Source organism: Gymnoscopelus braueri (genome assembly GCF_963280865.1).
Source record: "Gymnoscopelus braueri genome assembly, chromosome: 3".
Taxonomy (NCBI): Eukaryota; Metazoa; Chordata; class Actinopteri; order Myctophiformes; family Myctophidae; genus Gymnoscopelus; species Gymnoscopelus braueri.
Genome location: NC_137612.1, coordinates 31,848,048 through 31,866,932, shown reverse-complemented (window position 1 = coordinate 31,866,932; position 18,885 = coordinate 31,848,048). Strand labels below are relative to the sequence as shown.

The following is an 18,885-nucleotide window of genomic DNA, read 5'->3' as shown; positions in this document are numbered from 1 at the left end:
TGTGTACTTGTATTGCAATACCTGTGATGGCCAAATGTTCCCACAAGTACCTTTTCTTCCTGGGCCTCAGCAGATAAATCGTTGTTTCATGGTTAGGGGAGTTTAGGCTTACGATTAGGAAAAGATTCAGATTGTGGTTCGGGTTCAGATTAGGCATTTAGAGGTTAGGTGTAGGGGTTGGGGTTAGAGTTATGCCTGATTTATACCTAGTTGCACCGTAAATAGAACATCTACAAGCTCACAACAAGCTCAGAGTTTGTCCGACACCGGCAGGCAACTATGTTTGATTTTAGGGTCAGGGTAAAAAAAAAAATATCATGCCCCCTGACCAAAAAAAGCAGAAGCAAAAATGGCATTTATAAAATTGACATCCTAAAATGTTGATGTCCTCACAAGTATAGTAATACAAACGTGTGTGTGTGTGTGTGTGTGTGTGTGTGTGTGTGTGTGTGTGTGTGTGTGTGTGTGTGTGTGTGTGTGTGTGTGTGTGTGTGTGTGTGTGTGTGTGTGTGTGTGTGTGTGTGTGTGTGTGTGTGTGTGTGTGTGTGTGTGTGTGTCTGTGTCTGTGTCTATGTAAAATCTATACAGCAGAGAGTCAAAGTGAAGGGAGCTGTCAGCTCTATTGATTTGTATGTAAACCATGATCTGTTTTCAGGGTTTGCTAGGGTGGTCGACTGTTTGCAATGTGGTGAAAGTATTCCCTGCTATTGTGGTTTATATAAGATATAGAAAAACTAATAGAATGCGCACATCACTTGGCTGAGGTGCTGGGTTGGAAAGTATCATGAAGAAAAAGAATAAACCTGCTCACTCATCTGCTCCAATGTAATTTAATGACAACGTTTTGAGCCAAGGCTCTTCATCGGGTCAAACTCTTTTTGACCCAATTAGGAGCCTTGGCTCGAAACGTTGTCATTAATTTACTTTGGAGCAGATGAGTGAGCAGAATTATTCTTTTTCTTTTTCTTATATAAGATATAGGACATTATATATCGCTATACTGTAGACTAATCTTTCACTCTGTCTAAAGGAGGCAAACTCGGAAGAATGTAGCAACTACAGTGCCATGTATTTCAATAATGGAATAATTCCAGGTATTTTCCTCAAATAGCAGTTTATAAAACACCTCATGTTTTACACAAATGTTTAAAAGATGATTTGGTTGCTCTCGGTTTCCAAAAAAAATATTGTTTTTCGTGAATGTGAGCCTTGTTACCATGTTTTGGTTCACTAGTGTTCTGACTACATTCGTTTTTGGGTTTATTTATTGCTCATCTTCCCTCGTGTGTCTCTACACAGCATAAAGTTATTGAGATTTCTTTTATGTTGGAAAAAGCTCCCCTCAGTGCAGCCCAGCGCGTTCAATCAATTGCTCCCTGCAACCGGTGGTCTGACAAGTGTTTTTAAGCTGCAGTCGGCTTTCACCTCGAATGCCTCAGACCTGGATTCCTTGTGATCTAGACACATGCCACGCTGAGCCACCGCATGAAGCATGAAACGCGCCCTTTGCAAATCAGTATGTGGGAGGCTGCCCTCAATGAAATGAGGTTTCCGCGTGTGCTCTTCTTTGCTTCAACCGTGTATAATTCCACAGGCGGGAGGGCAGGCATATACAGCGCAAGTGGCAATCGCGCATTCCGAGCCCCCAGGGCGATACAGAGACACGCATAATGGCCAGAGGAAGGGAAGGGACAGGAGTTTGGAAAAGTGATCACAGTCACACCACGTTCTCCCTTGTTAGTGAGTGTGTCCCTGTGTCAGCGGGCTGCAGTGAGATTATGCATGCTGCCGACGTCGCTTCTGCAGGATTCGGAATACTACTCCCTCTCCCCGTCTATCCCTCCAACTCCTCTCTCTACCTCTCTCTTGCTTTCTCTCTTTCTCTAGCTCTCTCTACACCTCTTTCTCTTTCTCTGTGTGTGTCTCTGGCAGTGTCAGACCCAGTGTTCATTAATCTAATGCAGTTTACTCTTCGTTCATTCAGCTCCCTGCCACAGCTGCCCTGCCCTGCCCTGCCCTGTGCTGTGCTGTAACACTACTGGGGTTTTTGTAGCCTGGCTGCCTGTCACTCAGGCTCAACCATACAAAAGAATCCACAATTTCTTCCCGGCTTATCATGGAAAACAAAAATAACTTTCAAATGTTGCCACTTTCTCATTCCATTTCCACTTCCCCTATCTCTCTCTTGTCTCTTTTTATCTCTCTCGTTCTCTCTTGCTGATTTCAGGGCTTATTCTTTTTTTCTACCCCTCATCCCTCTCACTCGCTTTCCCGTATAATTAAGGAACAGAGAATTTAGGTCAAAAACTAACATGGAATGGTTTCCTTTTTCTTCTTCTTCTTCAGAATTTCAGCCAGGAGAATTTTAAAGCAGAGTCAGACACATTCTGAGACATTGGGTTGATATACTTTGGTCTGCACACCACGGTATCAGAGCTTGCTTCGGTAAAGGAAAAAAAGAGACGATAATAATCTATTGATGGTACATGGTTTAGGTTGGCTGAATAGAAGCTGAGAAGATGCCGGGACCTTTAAATGGGAGACGACCAAGCATAAGAGAGCCATTACTCATGGCTCTTCAGAGTATGTTGCAGATGATGATTTGGATACATAAGGAATGCACTTAATGGACCTCATCACATGGTGTGTCCGGCTCTATTGGCTTTTATATTTGCCATGACTCTCTGAGATGTCCTGTAGTAGAAACAAAAGAGACAAATAATTCTAGTCCTCTGATGACATTGTAGAGGACACACACACGTGTGTGTGTGTGTGTGTGTGTGTGTGTGTGTGTGTGTGTGTGTGTGTGTGTGTGTGTGTGTGTGTGTGTGTGTGTGTGTGTGTGTGTGTGTGTGTGTGTGTGTGTGATAGCACATGCGTGCATGAGTGTGTGTGTATATGCTTGTAAACGGTTATATGTAATGTGCTCGAACTATATGTTCATGGTTACACAGCTATTAGTGTTGCAACCGAAGCTTTTAATGGACAGTGAGGCCAGTGGCCTCTCTACGGTACACCACAGCAGACATTTTTGAATGTTGAGTGATCGAGGTCCCTCGATTACCATGGTGGTGTTCAATTAGTTGGAGTACTCCGTGGCACGCTGGTTTTGAGTTGATGAAACAGCACCGCAAGGCTTGCTTGATTTAGTGCATCGTCTTTCGCACCTCATTCACGTGCTTGATGGGTAATAAATAATGCTCAGTTTAATACGCGTGTTTAAAAATGTTTGTTTTGCATCTTTTAAATATGCGCACTGTTGCACACACTTCACTGTCTTCAGTGTACTTTGTTTAGTTTTTAATTTGTTTCTTCACCCAGTGCTTAAAGGATTAGAGGTAATGCAGTCTGTCTGCCTTAGGGTCTTGTTGAAAGGCAGAGGCAAAACATGTTTCCTGCAGTAAAAGGTTTAGATTGCAGCTATTCTCAGAGTATAGCTGTATTTCCCAACAGAAGAGAGTGCAATCTATACCCCTTGATGTTTTTCTGTGAATTATTTTGACAGTAAAAGGCAGTGAAGGGGACAGTCTGGCTGAGACACCGGAGAGAAACCTGTAACAGGATTTATTCCAGGAGTCAGGACTTACAGGCACGTGGTGCCAGTAGGAGTGGTCCACACATAACAGATACCATCACACACTGAGTACAGTTGTTGTAGAACGAGTCGATAGAAAGAATAACTTAATGCACCGTGTTAAGGAAATTGTCTTGGAAACCGTTGCTGCCAGACATACGGTTAAGCAATAATACACTGGAGGTGATGCTATACTGTGAGATATTATTGTCACTGGTGTGCTGGTGTGTGCCGTGGATCAGCACATCAGTTCCGATATCTCATGGTATAGCACGCCCTTGAGTGTATTATTGGTATTATACTACAGTTTCATTACTGATATTTATGACTTGAGGGGAAAGAAAATGAAAACGACTTTGTTGCTAACAGCAGTTGGCAGCCATTGCTAGCTTACACGAGAGGTAAACAAGTATCACAGGTTGACGCGTTCAGAGTGCCATATCAGGTAAGGGTGAGTTCGGAAATGCACATCGGGAGCACACTCGCCTATTAGTTTGCATTGGCGGCAGTGCGCTCAGTGCGCTCAGTGCTATATTTCCGAACGTACCCAAAAGGCACTCATTAGAATGCTTCTCAGCCAATCACAATGCAAGTTTGGAACTAAATATGATACACCATGAGACAGTGGCACACAGTAGTGGATAATAACAAAGTACATTTACTTATACTGTTCTTAAGTACATTTTATTTTAGTATTATTATAATAACATTATTACATTATGCTATTTTAAATCATATATATATATATATATATATAATCAATATAATCAAAAATAACAGATCTACGAGTATTTTCTCGTAGATCTGCTATTTTCACTATTATTCATATTTTTGGAAGATTTCTAGAAAAGCTTTGAATTCCATGTCTAGATTTTAATACTTTTTTTGTACTTTTGAATACTTTAAAAAAGCATGTACTTTTGAATGCTTGAAAGATTTTTTTTCAAAGCAAGTACTCCAGTTCTCTAACTCGAGTACATATTTATGACTGAGCAACCTTCACTTGAGTAGTTGAGTAACATTTGACCATGAGTATCTTTGACTCAAATACTGGTGTTGAGTACTTTGTCCACCACTGGTGGCACTCCAGTACCAAAGTCTCAGGGTATTGCATGAGCTTGAGTGTATTATTGTGATTATACCACAATGTCATCATCAATATTTATTATCAGATGTAAAAACAATGATGACACCAGCTTGTTATGAAAGATTATTCCATGAAAACAAATTGTTCCTTCATTCTTTTCTTTTTTGGGTACATTGTCATCAAACATAACATTTTCAAAGCCAGTAGATTTGGCAAAGTCATTGTACTGTAATTGATTTGTGCTCAGTAGCAAACTGATGCTGATGCTGATGCTAATAGTCTGGGTGCTCTTATCGGTGGCTATTGGCACTTAGCCAATACAAACTAATAAGGGATCATCAACATCGAAGAATAATGCCTCCTCAACTTAATTTTTTTCTAAACCTTGAAATAAATGTTGGTACACACACACACACAAACAAACACACACACACACACACACACACACACACACACACACACACACACACACACACACACACACACACACACACACACACACACACACACACACACACACACACACACACACACACACACACACACACACACACACACACACACACACACACACGCGCGCGGCGCGCGCGCGCTGCTGCGCGCGCACACACACACACACACACACACGTTATCATATCAACCCATGTGTTTTATGTTATGTCATTTTAAAGGATATTTAACCTAATGTTTGCTTAAATAGCCATTAGGCCTTTTTATTTAGAATGCTGAAGGCCCCAAATCAAAGGTGTCTCAGTGTCCAAGATATTTAATAAAATGTTACTATAGCTGGCAGTGGCCGTTGCTAGGTTACAGGTAAGGTAAATAAGGTGGATGCATTTGGACTGCTGTTATTGGGAGGGAAACAGGTCGAATGGGAACCTAAACATTGTGGGCACCTCATGTTAATTTTGACCTTCAGGTGAAAATTTGTGCCAAACCAGAAACAGGACCATGTCAAAGGTCGTGTCTAACCAAGACACAGGATCTAAATGTCTCAATAGAAGAGCAGGGAGAGTAAATACAACCACCCCAATTGTATAAGTTATATTGTGTTAACATACTCTACCATACAGATTGGACAAAATAACTTAATCAATTTGGAACCATTTTAGAAATATTAGGTGTTAAATGTCATTAAAAAATATATATTAGGCCTATAAGTATTTGGCCTCCATTTATAAAATACATGTAACTGTAAAATAGATAAATATCTTTTAAAAAGAAAAAGGTGCCCAGAGGTCTCAGGGGCCCACCGTATTGGTTACCATTGGGAGATAAATGTTTTACTGAATGCTGCTGCGCTGTTGTTCTGCTACACTGTGTATTTCTGTCTGTCTTGTCAGTTGACCTACCTTCCACCGCCATGGGGCGACTGCAAGTCCACGCCCATGGACTCTGACTTCTTCAGCAGCTACAGTCTCACGGCCTGCCGCATCGACTGTGAGACGCGCTACTTGGTGGAGAACTGCAACTGCAGAATGGTCCACATGCCTGGTAGGAGCCAAACTATACATTTTAGAGAAAAGCACGGCAAACCAAAGGAGAAGGTGAAATACAGCAAAGGCTGACGGTGTGCAAATGAAAAATATATTATTTGGAATTTACACACCTGCTGTTTTATGAGCTTTTCCTGTTACATTTCTGTAGCACCTTCACCAAGTGTGTGTTCCACTCATCCATCCATCCGTTGATTCACACACACATTCACACACCGACAGTAGCTAAACATGCAGCTAGGGGTTCAGTGGGTTGCTCAAGGACACTCCGACACAGGGCCAGGAGGAGCCGGGAATCGAGAGACGGACAGACAGATGGCCACTCTACGTCCTGAGTCACCGCCGTCCCGTCCCCAACCCCTGAACTTGGTCCCAAAACTTGGACCCAAGCTATACCCTAGCAATGCAATTTCACTGATGAGGTTTATAGATTTTTTTGATTGCAGACACACTGTCTCTTGGTAGAAGCCACAGTCAGCCACACCCATCTCATTCTCCCTGTTGGACGGACGCAGGCCTTGAAATGTTTGCTGATACAGACGCAGGCATCCCCCATGGAGCGCTGAAGTAACTATAGCTGCTATAAGCCCTTGGGAATCTGTTCCATTTTCAACAACGGAAAAAAGTACATGAGTGCTGTGCATAAAATCAGAAATAGTCATGCTCCAGTGGAACTGAAAACTCAAGCATTTTCACTTTGTGTTCGCGCAGTTGATTACAGCCGGCTTTTGCTTTCTATCTCCTGTATCTCTAATCAGACCACAGCATCTCCGATGGGGACTCTGACATGCAATTGGCAGACAGGAAACGTTTGATTGCCCTCTGTAACCCCCTCCCATCTAAACAATAATTGTTATGCCACGGGTTGTCTTGTTCCCCAATCAACCTTGTATTCTGTGGCTGTCTCTTGGTCAGACAGACACACAGCCTGTCTGTGTGCGATGGTAGGGATTAGGCCAGTCTATTATTGTGATTGTGCTGCTTGATTAATGTGGCATATCCTGAGAGACCCCCCGCCCCCCCCCCCCCCCCCCCAAACGGATTGTGTTCAGTTCCTATTCATCTCCCCTAGCCTCGCATCATTAGGGCAATTTTCAAAGAGCACAAGTCAAAACACAATGAATAATAACACCTGGGAGGTAATTCGCTCTCCATCTCTCGGACATGCCTTCTGCCTGTGTGGTCCTGATAGAGCGAGAGGAATGGTTCGCGAGCGTGCACGGGGAAAAGAGAGGGGAGAGAGACAGAGAGAGAGATGGAGAGGGCGATGGGGACGATGAGTGCAAAATAGACCGAGAGAGGAGCAGATAAAGTACAAAAGTTAATTAAATCAATTAGGAGATGTGTGAAGAAAATCCACTTGCGATAAGAAGGGTAATGATAGGCTGATGCAAAATTAATTACAAGCTTACAAATTAATTACAAGCCTAGACACACACACACAGACACACACAGACACACACACACACACACACACACACACACACACACACACACACACACACACACACACACACACACACTCACTCACTCACTCACTCACTCACTCACTCACTCACTCACTCACTCACTCACTACACTTTGAGTGTAAACAACTGTATGGTCTTAAATGGGGGGGTGGAGCAATGCAAATGATCTTCCACATGAACGGGCCTCTGACCTTCAGGCAAAAATGAGGAACAACTGTGATCCGCACATCAGGGATTTACACACCTCTTTGTGAATTGCACGTCGATTTTTGCTTAGAGAAAATACACCCTCCTCCTAGTCACTTTATTTACACGTTATTTACGACCAGCTTAGTGAATCGGGGCCCATTGTGTTCATTGTTCTTGTCTGCAGGAGATGCCCCATACTGCACCCCGGAGCAATACAAAGAATGCGCCGACCCTGCTCTGGGTAAGTAGATAACCACAATACTCATGTGGATGCCAAGTGTTATCATGCATGTTTCGTATAGGACCACCATAAAGCAATGAAAGATCATGATATCATGATATCCATTGTGGCCTAAGGTTGCATGGGCGACTCATAAGCGAAAAAAAGTAACAGGGAGTATGTGTTTTTGCACGTGGTGCATGTGTGTGAGCGCATGCATGCATAATTTCAATGCATGTGTGTGTGTGTGTGTCCCACTGTTCTCAGGTCCAAATGCATTGAGCTTCATTTATAATTTGCATGCTGAAAATAGCCACGCTACAAGCTCCCAATGCGTCACGATGCAATGCGTTGTGAGCAATTTTTCAGCTTTAAGATCATCCCGCATATGCTCCACTGTTTCCTGTTTCCCTAATTGTCTTCTGTCCATTACTTCCAGGCTGTTCTCAACTCTTCTTCGTTGCTGCGTTTTCTTTTTCATTTTAAACTTTTCACCCAATTTAGTCGTAGATGCCACTTCCCATGTAGTCTCTGTCACTGCTGACCCCTACTGGCTGGTCTTGGGGATGTCTGCGGACAACCATGTGTCTCCTCTGATATACGTTATGTCACCAGTCACTTATTTTCACCTGAGAGTGCAGATAGGGTGTAACTATCCCTCTCAGTTCCTCTCCCAGCTGAACAGGTTCCCCGACCATCCTTAATGCAGCGACAGATCATTGGTCGCCCTCCTCTGCCGACCTCTCACCCGCACTAACACGGCCAGTCGGTGGAGCGCCCTGCCAAGCCGGATGCATCACGGAGGCTTCGATCCCCTAGACTTTTTCATTGCTGTGTTGACAGACATTCGTCTGATGTGTCAGCCTCTGGCTGTTGTGCTGTGCTGTCTCAGTCTGCGTTGTTTCCTATTTACTTCTGAGCCTCTCGAGACTCCTCTGGGTTTATTTTCATAAAGCCCTCCCACGCTTTCTCAGATATACCACAATGCACTCTCGGATTTGATATTGTATTCATGGCGACATGCTTAAAATGTAAAAATGTTTTCAAGGTTCAAATATTGGATTTGACTGTGTATCTCTATCGTTTCACTCTCCACTCATTCTCTCTCGCTCTGCATTTGTCCCTCTCTCTCTCTTTTCTCCATCTCCATTTTTTTCTCATTATTTGTCTCACACCCTGGCTCTCCTCCTCCTCCATCCGTTTTTAGACTTTTTGGTGGAGAGAGATAATGACTATTGTGTGTGTGAGACGCCGTGCAACCTGACGCGTTACGGCAAAGAGATGTCCTTCGTCAAAATCCCCAGCAAAGCCTCAGCCAAGTATCTGGCCAAGAAATACAACAAGACAGAACAGTACATAGCGTGAGTCAGATTTTCTTTCTTAATCTGTTTTTGCTGAGCCCATGCATGATCTGCTGTCTACAATGGAGACCAGTATTCAACTGCTGGTCAGTGGAACCACAGGAGTGTTAAGTGTCATGCACATGAGTAGCAGAGCACTCTGGATTTTGCTGTGTAGCGCCAGAACAAAAATTCCCTGTATGAGCCTCATGGCAATGGAGTCATGCTGATTGTGATTCCCGGCACTGAGAGAGGAGAGAGCATTACTCTTTCACTTTCCCCCACCCGACCCAAGGCTCAGAATCAATAACCACCTGGTCACAAGTCTGCTTGTCTGACCTTTATAATATCAGATTAATTAGTGAAACGTTCAGTGTGTCTGTGTCAGATATTCTGGAAAGAGCAAAAGTTCAGTCCAGGAAAAATGAAGAGAGGGCGTAATAACAGCCAGAATCCTTTTTATCTCTCATTTCCCAAGGAGCCACACTGAGGACAAGATAACTCGCTCCATATGTCTGTCCTCAGAGGGGCTCTTCTCTCCCCCCCCCCCCCCCCTTTTTTTTTTGCTTTGAAAGTTTTCAAATTCCTTGCGGGTGGATGAGAATACCCCGTCTGTTTCTGACTGGCCACATATCCGAGCAGTGTCAGACTGTGGAATATTAACCGGAAGAATTTGAGTGTCTGGACTGAGCGATGTTTAGTGGTGTGAAACTGAAGTGTGACAGTGTGCAGAGTTTTCTGCCGGGAACCACAAAGAGAGACAGTGATGGGGCAGCTGTCTCTATCTTAGCCGCACCGCTCGCCTACACATGCATGCACAAGTGACATGCACAGATACACACATACTTGCTCACGCATCGTCAACATGCACAGGAAATAAATAAAGGCACTTTCTCACACACACACACACACGCACACACACGTATACTGCACATGCAAACGAAGGCACACTTACACACGCAGACTCACTCATGGACGCGCATTTATCCGCACATACTTGTCTTTATGACAGCAGCTGGTCACATGTAGTGAAGATTAACCTAAACACCAGCTAATGAGAAAATGTGACAGTGAGAAAGAATGATTCACATTACCAGCTGACACTTTACGCATGACTGGCCTGGAAAACAAGGAGAAATGCCCATGAGTTTCAGAAATAATGAAATAAAGCTGCCTCCTGTTAGTTCTAACTTCTCTATCACTGTGGCAAAAAATTGCATTAGTTAGTGTACCCGGCATATGTGTATATGTATTATGGCTGGGTGCCTTTTTTCCGGGGATACTTTATGATGATTCACATGAGGGAATAGTGGTACAGTACTATCACAAAATGGTAAACGTGTGCGCACACCACTGTCCACACAGTCCAGTCCCTGCTCTGTTTTGCATACACGCTATTTACTCAATATGATTATAAAGAACAAAAGGTTGAGTCATATATAATAATAAAAAAGAGAAACGTTTTCTTTCAAAATAGACTTGACAGTTATATTCCTTCTTTTACCTTAAAACAAAAGAAAGGAGAAAAAAGAGAACAGTTAAATCAAAAATGTATTAAAGAAATGACTGCAAATGATGAACAGTTCTTCTGACTGTAGGCCAACAATTCACTAATTGCAAGCGTAATACCAGTAAAATAGCCAAAGCAGCAGTGTTTTATTTTTAAATCTACTTAAAAGTGAACATGCTATCCCTATTCTGGGCATGTCATAATAATAGCTGAACATAATAGCAGCTCATCCACGCGTTGTGAGGGTGTAGATCGGCCATTTTCACCAAAGAGATTTGGTGTATAGAGAAAACAAAGTATAGAGCCGTGGGGGACACATGGTCAATGAAGTATAGGGTTTAAGTAGTTAAAGAGCTAAAGTTGTATTTGCCATTCTGCTCCTCACCTCTGCTATGTTCAGCTTCACCTGGTACCTCTTCACACTTCTTGGCCGGATAATTGGCCATTGCCTCTCTGCTCCTTTCGTTTTCATGTTCTTGTTCTCTCTGCACCCTGGCTTTTCTTTTTGGATCCCCTGAGTTTTGGTGAGGCATTTTGACTTAGCTAGTCAGGCTGCAGTTCACTTCACATTAGCACCTTTTTGTGTGTGTGTGTGTGTGTGTGTGTGTGTGTGTGTGTGTGTGTGTGTGTGTGTGTGTGCGTGTGCGCGTGCGCATGTGTGTGCGCGTGTGTGTGCGCGTGAGCCTGGGATCAATTCCATTTCCGGTTTTCTGTTCCGGTCTGGAGCGGAAATAACTTTCCGTCATCAGGCGGCCAGAACAAAGTGCACCGTGCTTGATTCCCCTAGTTTAAAATGTCTTTAGTATAATCGTTTTGTTTCTTTTGGTATTTTAATCAGTTTGTATATCTTTTATTCTAACTCGTAGCACGACTAGTGAGACTAAACTAATTGATTTGCATTATGGGGAACAAAAAAAATGCGACACCAACCCACCGCCAGAACCCAATAATTGTTTTCCTTTTTTCTAAACTGGATCACACGGCTCTGTTTTATAATGAATACCAGGCTTTCCTCCTTATGGTGACGCAAGGTTAGGCTGCAGTTCACTTTACATTAGCACTGTGTGTGTGTGTGTGTGTGTGTGTGTGTGTGTGTGTGTGTGTGTGTGTGTGTGTGTGTGTGCGTGTGTGTGTGTGTGTGTGTGTGTGTGTGTGTGTGTGTGTGTGTGTGTGTGTGTGTGTGTGTGTGTGTTTTCTGCACATCTGACTGGCCAAGTGTTTCCACCACACCATTATAACAGCAGGGGGATGGGGGGAAGTCAGCTGTTGAATTCAATAAGAACTTCTTCATGTTTGAATAGTTTGACCAGGCAGAGAATTCTCCTGTCACGACTACAGACCTGTTTCACCTCATTTGAGACGGACACTACAGTAGAAGTCATTCCCAACAAATGGTTTACAATGACTGCAGAAGTGCAGTGCACTTCTTTTCACCTTTAATAACTGGGAGTCAGTGGACGATAACCAGTGATGGAAGAAGTACTCCGATTTTTTACTTAAAGGGATATTTCACTTTCAAAAAAACTTTGGGTCATTTTATCGTCTACTCAGGCTTTTGTGAGCCCCCCAGACAGTTTTTAAGTTGCTTGATTTAGTATTTAGATATTTGATAATCATTTTATCAGACACGCCCCCTTCCTATACAAACCCATTATAACTTCAAACTCCATTTTTAACCTGTTAGATTCATCAAAAACACCCGTCCTTGGTTCTGCTGACTCACCCTGCCCTCCTAATACGTGAGGGGGCCGTGTTTTTTCGATTACTTTTTTCCTATATTTTATTTAATTTTTTTATTGTATTTAATTTTTTTCATTTTCCAAAAAAGATATAAAAAATACATGAAAAGATTTATCAAAAAAACACAGCCCCCTCGCGTATTAGGAGGGCAGGGTGAGTCACCAGAACCAAGGACGGGTGTTTTTGATGAATCTAACATGTTAAAAATGGAGTTTGAAGTTAATAATGGGTTTGTATAGGAAGGGGGCGTGTCTGATAAAATGAATATCAAATATCTAAATACTGAATCAAGCAACTTAAAAACGGTCTGGGGGGCTCACAAAAGCCTGAGTAGAAGATAAGATGACCAAAAGTTTTTTTGAAAGTGAAATATCCCTTTAAGTAGAAGTAGCAACAATGTAGAAATACACTGTTGCAAGTAAATGTCTGGTATTCAAAATGTAGTACCAAAAATAAGTTCTAATTTATTTGCATCAGAATATGGCTAATAATCGTCTATTTTCAAATAATCTAAGTACATATGGCTGAAGTGGTTAATGTGTTGTAGTAATCATTTTAATATACAAAGTAACGAGTAACTAAATAATTGTAATGGAGTAAAAGTACAATATTTGCTTCTGAGATGTAGTGGAGTAGAAGCAAAAGTATTGAAAATTAGAATTACACCAGTAAAGTAAAAATACCTAAAAGTATGACTTAAGTACAGTACTTGAGTACATGTGGTTAGTTACTTTCCACCCCTGATGTTAACTCATAATGAACAAATGCTGCAGTTCCTTGTTTAAAAGCTTTGCTTGCTTGAATTAATACAGTCTTTATTAAGTTTGTCTCGCAGAAAGCAGTGTTATAGGGATTTTAAAGGAGGCCTATTGCTTTATGCTTTGTTTTATTTTCTGAGGAATCTGCATCTACAGCAATTCCACTGTCTGTCTGACTAATTATTTTTCTGATTTGATTTCTATCCTGAAGTTTTCATAGGCGTTTAAGCTTTGTGTAGCTTATAGTGGCTCCACAAGGCAGTGCATTCATTAGGTGGTTTCATAGAGTTACGAGGTTCTCTACAATACAGCAATGTGTTGATATTAAAAAGAAAATTTACTTTTGAATAGTCCCAAAAAATACTCTAAGGGCGGTTAGGGCGCGGTCACACCGAAGTTTAATTCTACCTACGAGGGTGGATTCTGCCAATGCTTTTCAATGGGAATGGCGTGGTTTGATGGTCTTGCGCATCTTTCCGTGTGCGTTTATGCGTTCCATACACCATGTCTATTTGAAGCAGATAAATGCTGCTTTTCCCCCTCTGTCCAATCGGGTGAGTCGAAGGTGGACCGTCCCAAGGAGCTCATTAAACTGGTTCTGTGTCTAAATATAATCTGAACCTTCCATCATCAAAGCGAAGCTCTTGGACCAGTCACCAGTAATCCCCTTCTTGTTTCCTATTTCGGAGAGTCTCATGAACCCAAAGTATTTTTCTTTTCTTTCTTTTTTTAGCTTGTTGCTGTTGCATCTCCCCTTCCAATAAAGCAATTAAGGGGAGATGCTACACCTGAGATCTAGTTTGATAAAGATAGCCGCCTAATAAAGTTCGATAAAGTCTCAAAGTAACCGGGCTACAGACAAAGCGATTGCTAGTCTACGGGCTACGGGGAGGGAGGGGCTTGAAAGCGAGTGACAGATGCCAAGGTGCGTCAGTGGTTGCCTGGCAACGTCAAGACAGAAGGTGGTGCGGGCTACGGGGAGGGTCCTGAAAGTGAGTGACAGGTGCGTCACTGGTTATTGGGACAGAAGGCGCTGCAAGCTACTCCATTTTTTAGAATGTGCTGGCCGCGCACAACCTGAGTTTATCAGCCGGCAGCCATAGTTTGGTGTGACCACGCTCTAAGGGTGCGGAAACTTTAATTCCGAGATTTTTTTGCAGAAACCCGCAAATGGCAACAAACCGCTCCGTTCCCATTGAAAAGCCTTGGCAGAATCCGCCCTCATAGGCAGAATCAAAGTTTGGTGTTACCGCACCATAATACTTAAAAGGTTCTATGACATTCATTTTCACTTTTTATATTTTTTATGTTTTTTGGGGGGTTTTATGACCTCAATTACACCCAAAAAAAAAAAAAAAACTTTGAACATTCAGTGAATTTTCTGTGGTCTGGGTTTTTCTGAATAATTAGGCTGCCAATTACACCTGCCATGGATCAATGGAGTGGAATTTTTTGTTAAAACTTGAAGGACCATGACAAAGACTTTTAATGTGTGGTAAAAATGAACGTCATGAAACCTTTAACTCATGTGAAAATGTGACTGAAGATTCACTTGTTGTGGAGTAATATTTGACCAAATATAAGGACATTTATATTGTTACAAAATCTGCTATAGCATTGATATAACTCTATCATAAAACTCTGAAACTGTGTTGTCCAATCAACAAAATTAAATAAGGACACAGCTACAGAATCTTGGGTGAGATTAGAAAATTGTTCTTGTAACAGGTTTGTGAAAATCTATCACATCACAATTAATCAGTATATTATGAATACAGAGGAAACAATATACCAATAAACTGTTTAAAATTCTGTTCAAGTAAACTCTGTGTCAAATGTAGTTCAGGCTCTTTATGTGTGTATGCATGTGAGCACGTGCTTATGAATGAGAAAAGGAAGATAGAGAACAGGTGTGCACTTTATTTTGGGCATCTGACAATAAATCCCAGTTCCCAGTCCCAACCAAAGATAAAAGCCAATCCAATGTATGCCCTTGCACTGAGGTCATGTACTCTGTATTTTTCTGGGTCTTAAAAAAAAAGTATTGTGGTAGTATCCTGGGTTGTAGCATCCTGCTGTAGTCAGTAAGGCCTGATGTATTCTTTGTTGTGCGCCAGTGTCTCACATCGAAGATAGCAGATCTACAAGCTCACAAGTAGTTACTCTGCGATGTGTTGTGAGCTTATAGATCGGCTCATTTTGGTGAGTTACATGATGTGCACGTCACCACAGACCGGCCATCGTGAAGTTCGTTAGTTCGTTTTTGGCAACATGGTATAATAGCAACAATAAAGTAAATGGGCTTGTTAAATGGGCTGGGATTGTGAAATCTGGCTTAGCACAATCACAAAGAATTACGAGTAAAACAAACTCATGTTGGTTGCTAGTTATCTACCGAAATCTGTGAGTCTAGTGGCAGTTTCGTAATTACTTAAGGAGGAGAGGCTGCTTGTTTCATGTATCTCGGGTGAACCGGATGGTTTTAATTTAACCCATACTGGATCAGATTCATCTTGAAGATTTAAACAGCTGGCGCTGGGGTCAAATATTTCAATAGATCACTAATATTGGTGTAATACTGGTACTTAGTTGGTACAGATATTGCTTTATTGACAAATGAAAGATCAACGTTCCCCCATGATAAGCAGTTCTTGCATCCTCCGACTACATTGGATATTCAAGAAATCAATTATTTTGCCTTGCCCCAGGGCCTCGAAATATAATCCTCTGTTCTCTTCACTGAAGTCACAGGTTATGGAAATAACAAAACACACCTGTCATATTTTCCCTTTTGATTCTAAATGACTGCAATGTTTGTGCGCTTGTTTGACGTCTGTTCGCAGTGATAACATTCTGGTGTTGGACATCTTCTTTGAAGCCCTGAACTACGAGACCATTGAGCAGAAGAAAGCGTACGAGCTGGCGGGCCTTCTTGGTAAGGAAATGGCTGCCAAGTGTGTACTTAAGAATAGATGATGTGCAATATGCAGTTTGATAGATGCTTTTCATCCAGAGTGACAGTATCGCAGCTGCTGCTGCTTTTGTAATTGGCAGCCATGTCTCAGTGGAGGTAGAGTTGATGTATTAGTCTTTTGCCTCTCGACGCATGTTTCTTTCATTTCATACCTTTCTGGTCACTGAATATGGGCATATGAAACAGAATATAGCTATATTATATGCAGTCATTCTTTAATATATCGTCGCTGTCGGGCAGAAACCATATTTCACCTTTTTATGTTTTTTCTGTGAATTAATGCCCTACTTCATCAAACAAGAGTGTCACACAAAAGTTGTGAAAATAGCAGATCTACAAGCTCACAACACGTCGTTGTGAGCTTGCAGCTATATTTTCACTATTTTAAAAGGTTTTTTAGATAATATTAAAAAAGGAACGGTTTTGGGCGCACACTATGAGGTTTCCAACAGACAGCGACGATATATTATTAGACGTATATCGATGTTGTCGGGTGGAAACCTTTTATGTCTAAAACTTTTACTTTTCAGGAGATTGAAAAAATAACCTGTGTTCCAATGTAGTTATTATTTAGTCTCTTAAGCTCTTGTTAATACTTTTCATTGGTTAAATATTTATAAAACCCACAGACCCTTTTAACCGCTTTCAACCTGGCATCCCTATTTTGGGCCATGTCAAATTTTCTAAAATAGTGGAAAATAGCCGATCTACAAGCTCACAAAGCGTCATGATGCGTTGTGAACTTAGACCGTAGATCTCCTTTTTTTAATAATTATGCACTACAGTCATTCGATGAATTAAATATGAAAAATATGGCGATACAAGGGTGTGTGTGTGTGTGTGTGTGTGTGTGTGTGTGTGTGTGTGTGTGTGTGTGTGTGTGTGTGTGTGTGTGTGTGTGTGTGTGCACGCGTCAAAACATTTATATGTATATATATATATATATATATATATATATATATATATATATATATATATATATATATATATATATGGTTTTGGATTTTCATTCTGTAATTGACTTGTCTTTCTAGGTGACATCGGGGGTCAGATGGGCCTGTTCATTGGAGCCAGTCTCCTCACCATTCTCGAGCTCTTTGATTATCTGTATGAGGTAAAATATCTCCCACATTCTCCTCGCCTTGTGTAAAGAGCATAGTCATTCTGCTAAAAGCACATAATGTGACACCCTAGACACTTTTATACAGAGATCCCGCTGTAATGGCACGAAGAAGAGCCGCCATTATTGCTGGGTTGGCACTCAGAAACCAGACCTGGCGGAGACCTGCACTTTAATAGTTAAAATCTGTGGTTGTGAGCTTACAGTGAGTAAGCTCAGGACTGACTCATATCTCGCCCATTTTGTAAAATAAAAACATACGTAAACACGTGTAACGTTACAATTTGTGTGATCAGTGGTGGATATGTGTGATCAGAAAGGCAGTGGAGGGAGCTTGGGTGGTGCAGTGTGACAACACACACAAAATGTGTGTGGGGAGGAAATAATTGGCATAATGACTAAATTGGGGGGGGGGGATGCTGTGGAGGAGAAATTGAGGAGAAGCGGGTGGTTCATGGCAGAAAGCTGCCTAGACCTCAGACGTCACACACAGACGTGACTACCTCCACTGCCTAGTCACAGGCACGGAAATGACCCCCAATCAGTCTAAGGTAACATCTGTACCAGAGAACAGCGAGGAAGCGTGATGCTGCAACATTCCCGCCTTGAACTTGAAGGCAGTGTAAAAGGGTCTACTGATTGATGGCAGCCCGACTGGCTCTCTGCTACACTTCTAAAGTACAGTAATATACTGTACTTTACACCCGCCTAAATTATGAGCCCCTATTTTATACAAGGTTACTAAACAATCTCGAGACACTCAGTCTACAAAAGGGCGCCTTTTAACAAGCGTGACGAATGTTGGCGCCCTGGGAGCTCTGCAGCCCGTCTCTGTAGGACACTTAACGTCACATTCGCACCACTGAATACATTAACATTTCGAATGTATTATATTTTAGATTAGCCAGGAAATGTCCATCCATTCTAATTAGAATAACCTCTGTTGGATATATTCTTTTAAACTCAGTTGCTTCTGGTGGGAGATTCAAGATGAAGTGCTCTGTGATTGTAGTGCTTTGTGTGCGCTTGTGTTCTCCTACACGTCCGGGTATCTAATAATGAGTTCCCTGCATTCCCTCTCTGTGGAGTATACAGTATTATGCTGGATGCATTCCAGGACAGCAGAAGAAAATTGTTCAGCGATTAACACATCCACCGCCAGAGGTTAATCTCATAATAATGTACTCACCTGCCAAGGTGTTTTTGTTGTTTTTTTGTTTTTTTCATGTCGCCATAGATCTTGTTAAAATCCTTAAGATTGAGCCGTGAACGGTCTGTTTACGTCCGCGAGATCTCCCTGTATCTCCCAGTGAAGACCGCATGTCAAACGGACTTCCATGACTGTAGTTAGAGCGGATTACGTTAAACAGTGAAATGCGAGGAGAAAAAACTACAGGAAGAGAATTGA

At 41.9% G+C, this 18,885-nt stretch overlaps 1 protein-coding gene across 3 annotated transcripts in view; it reads left to right on the top strand.

Annotated features, from left to right (window-relative positions):
* Window positions 1–18,885, top strand: part of asic1b (acid-sensing (proton-gated) ion channel 1b) — a gene marked incomplete at its 5' end in the record, with an annotated part of 237,810 nt that overhangs the window by 216,982 nt on the left and 1,943 nt on the right. For all 3 annotated transcript variants that reach the window (XM_080424274.1, XM_080424272.1, XM_080424273.1), the window contains 5 exons: window positions 6,005–6,155; window positions 8,000–8,056; window positions 9,243–9,396; window positions 16,227–16,318; window positions 17,392–17,471. In XM_080424274.1, the coding sequence (XP_080280400.1) occupies window positions 6,005–6,155; window positions 8,000–8,056; window positions 9,243–9,396; window positions 16,227–16,318; window positions 17,392–17,471 (534 nt within the window). The remainder of the gene's footprint in view (window positions 1–6,004; window positions 6,156–7,999; window positions 8,057–9,242; window positions 9,397–16,226; window positions 16,319–17,391; window positions 17,472–18,885) is intronic.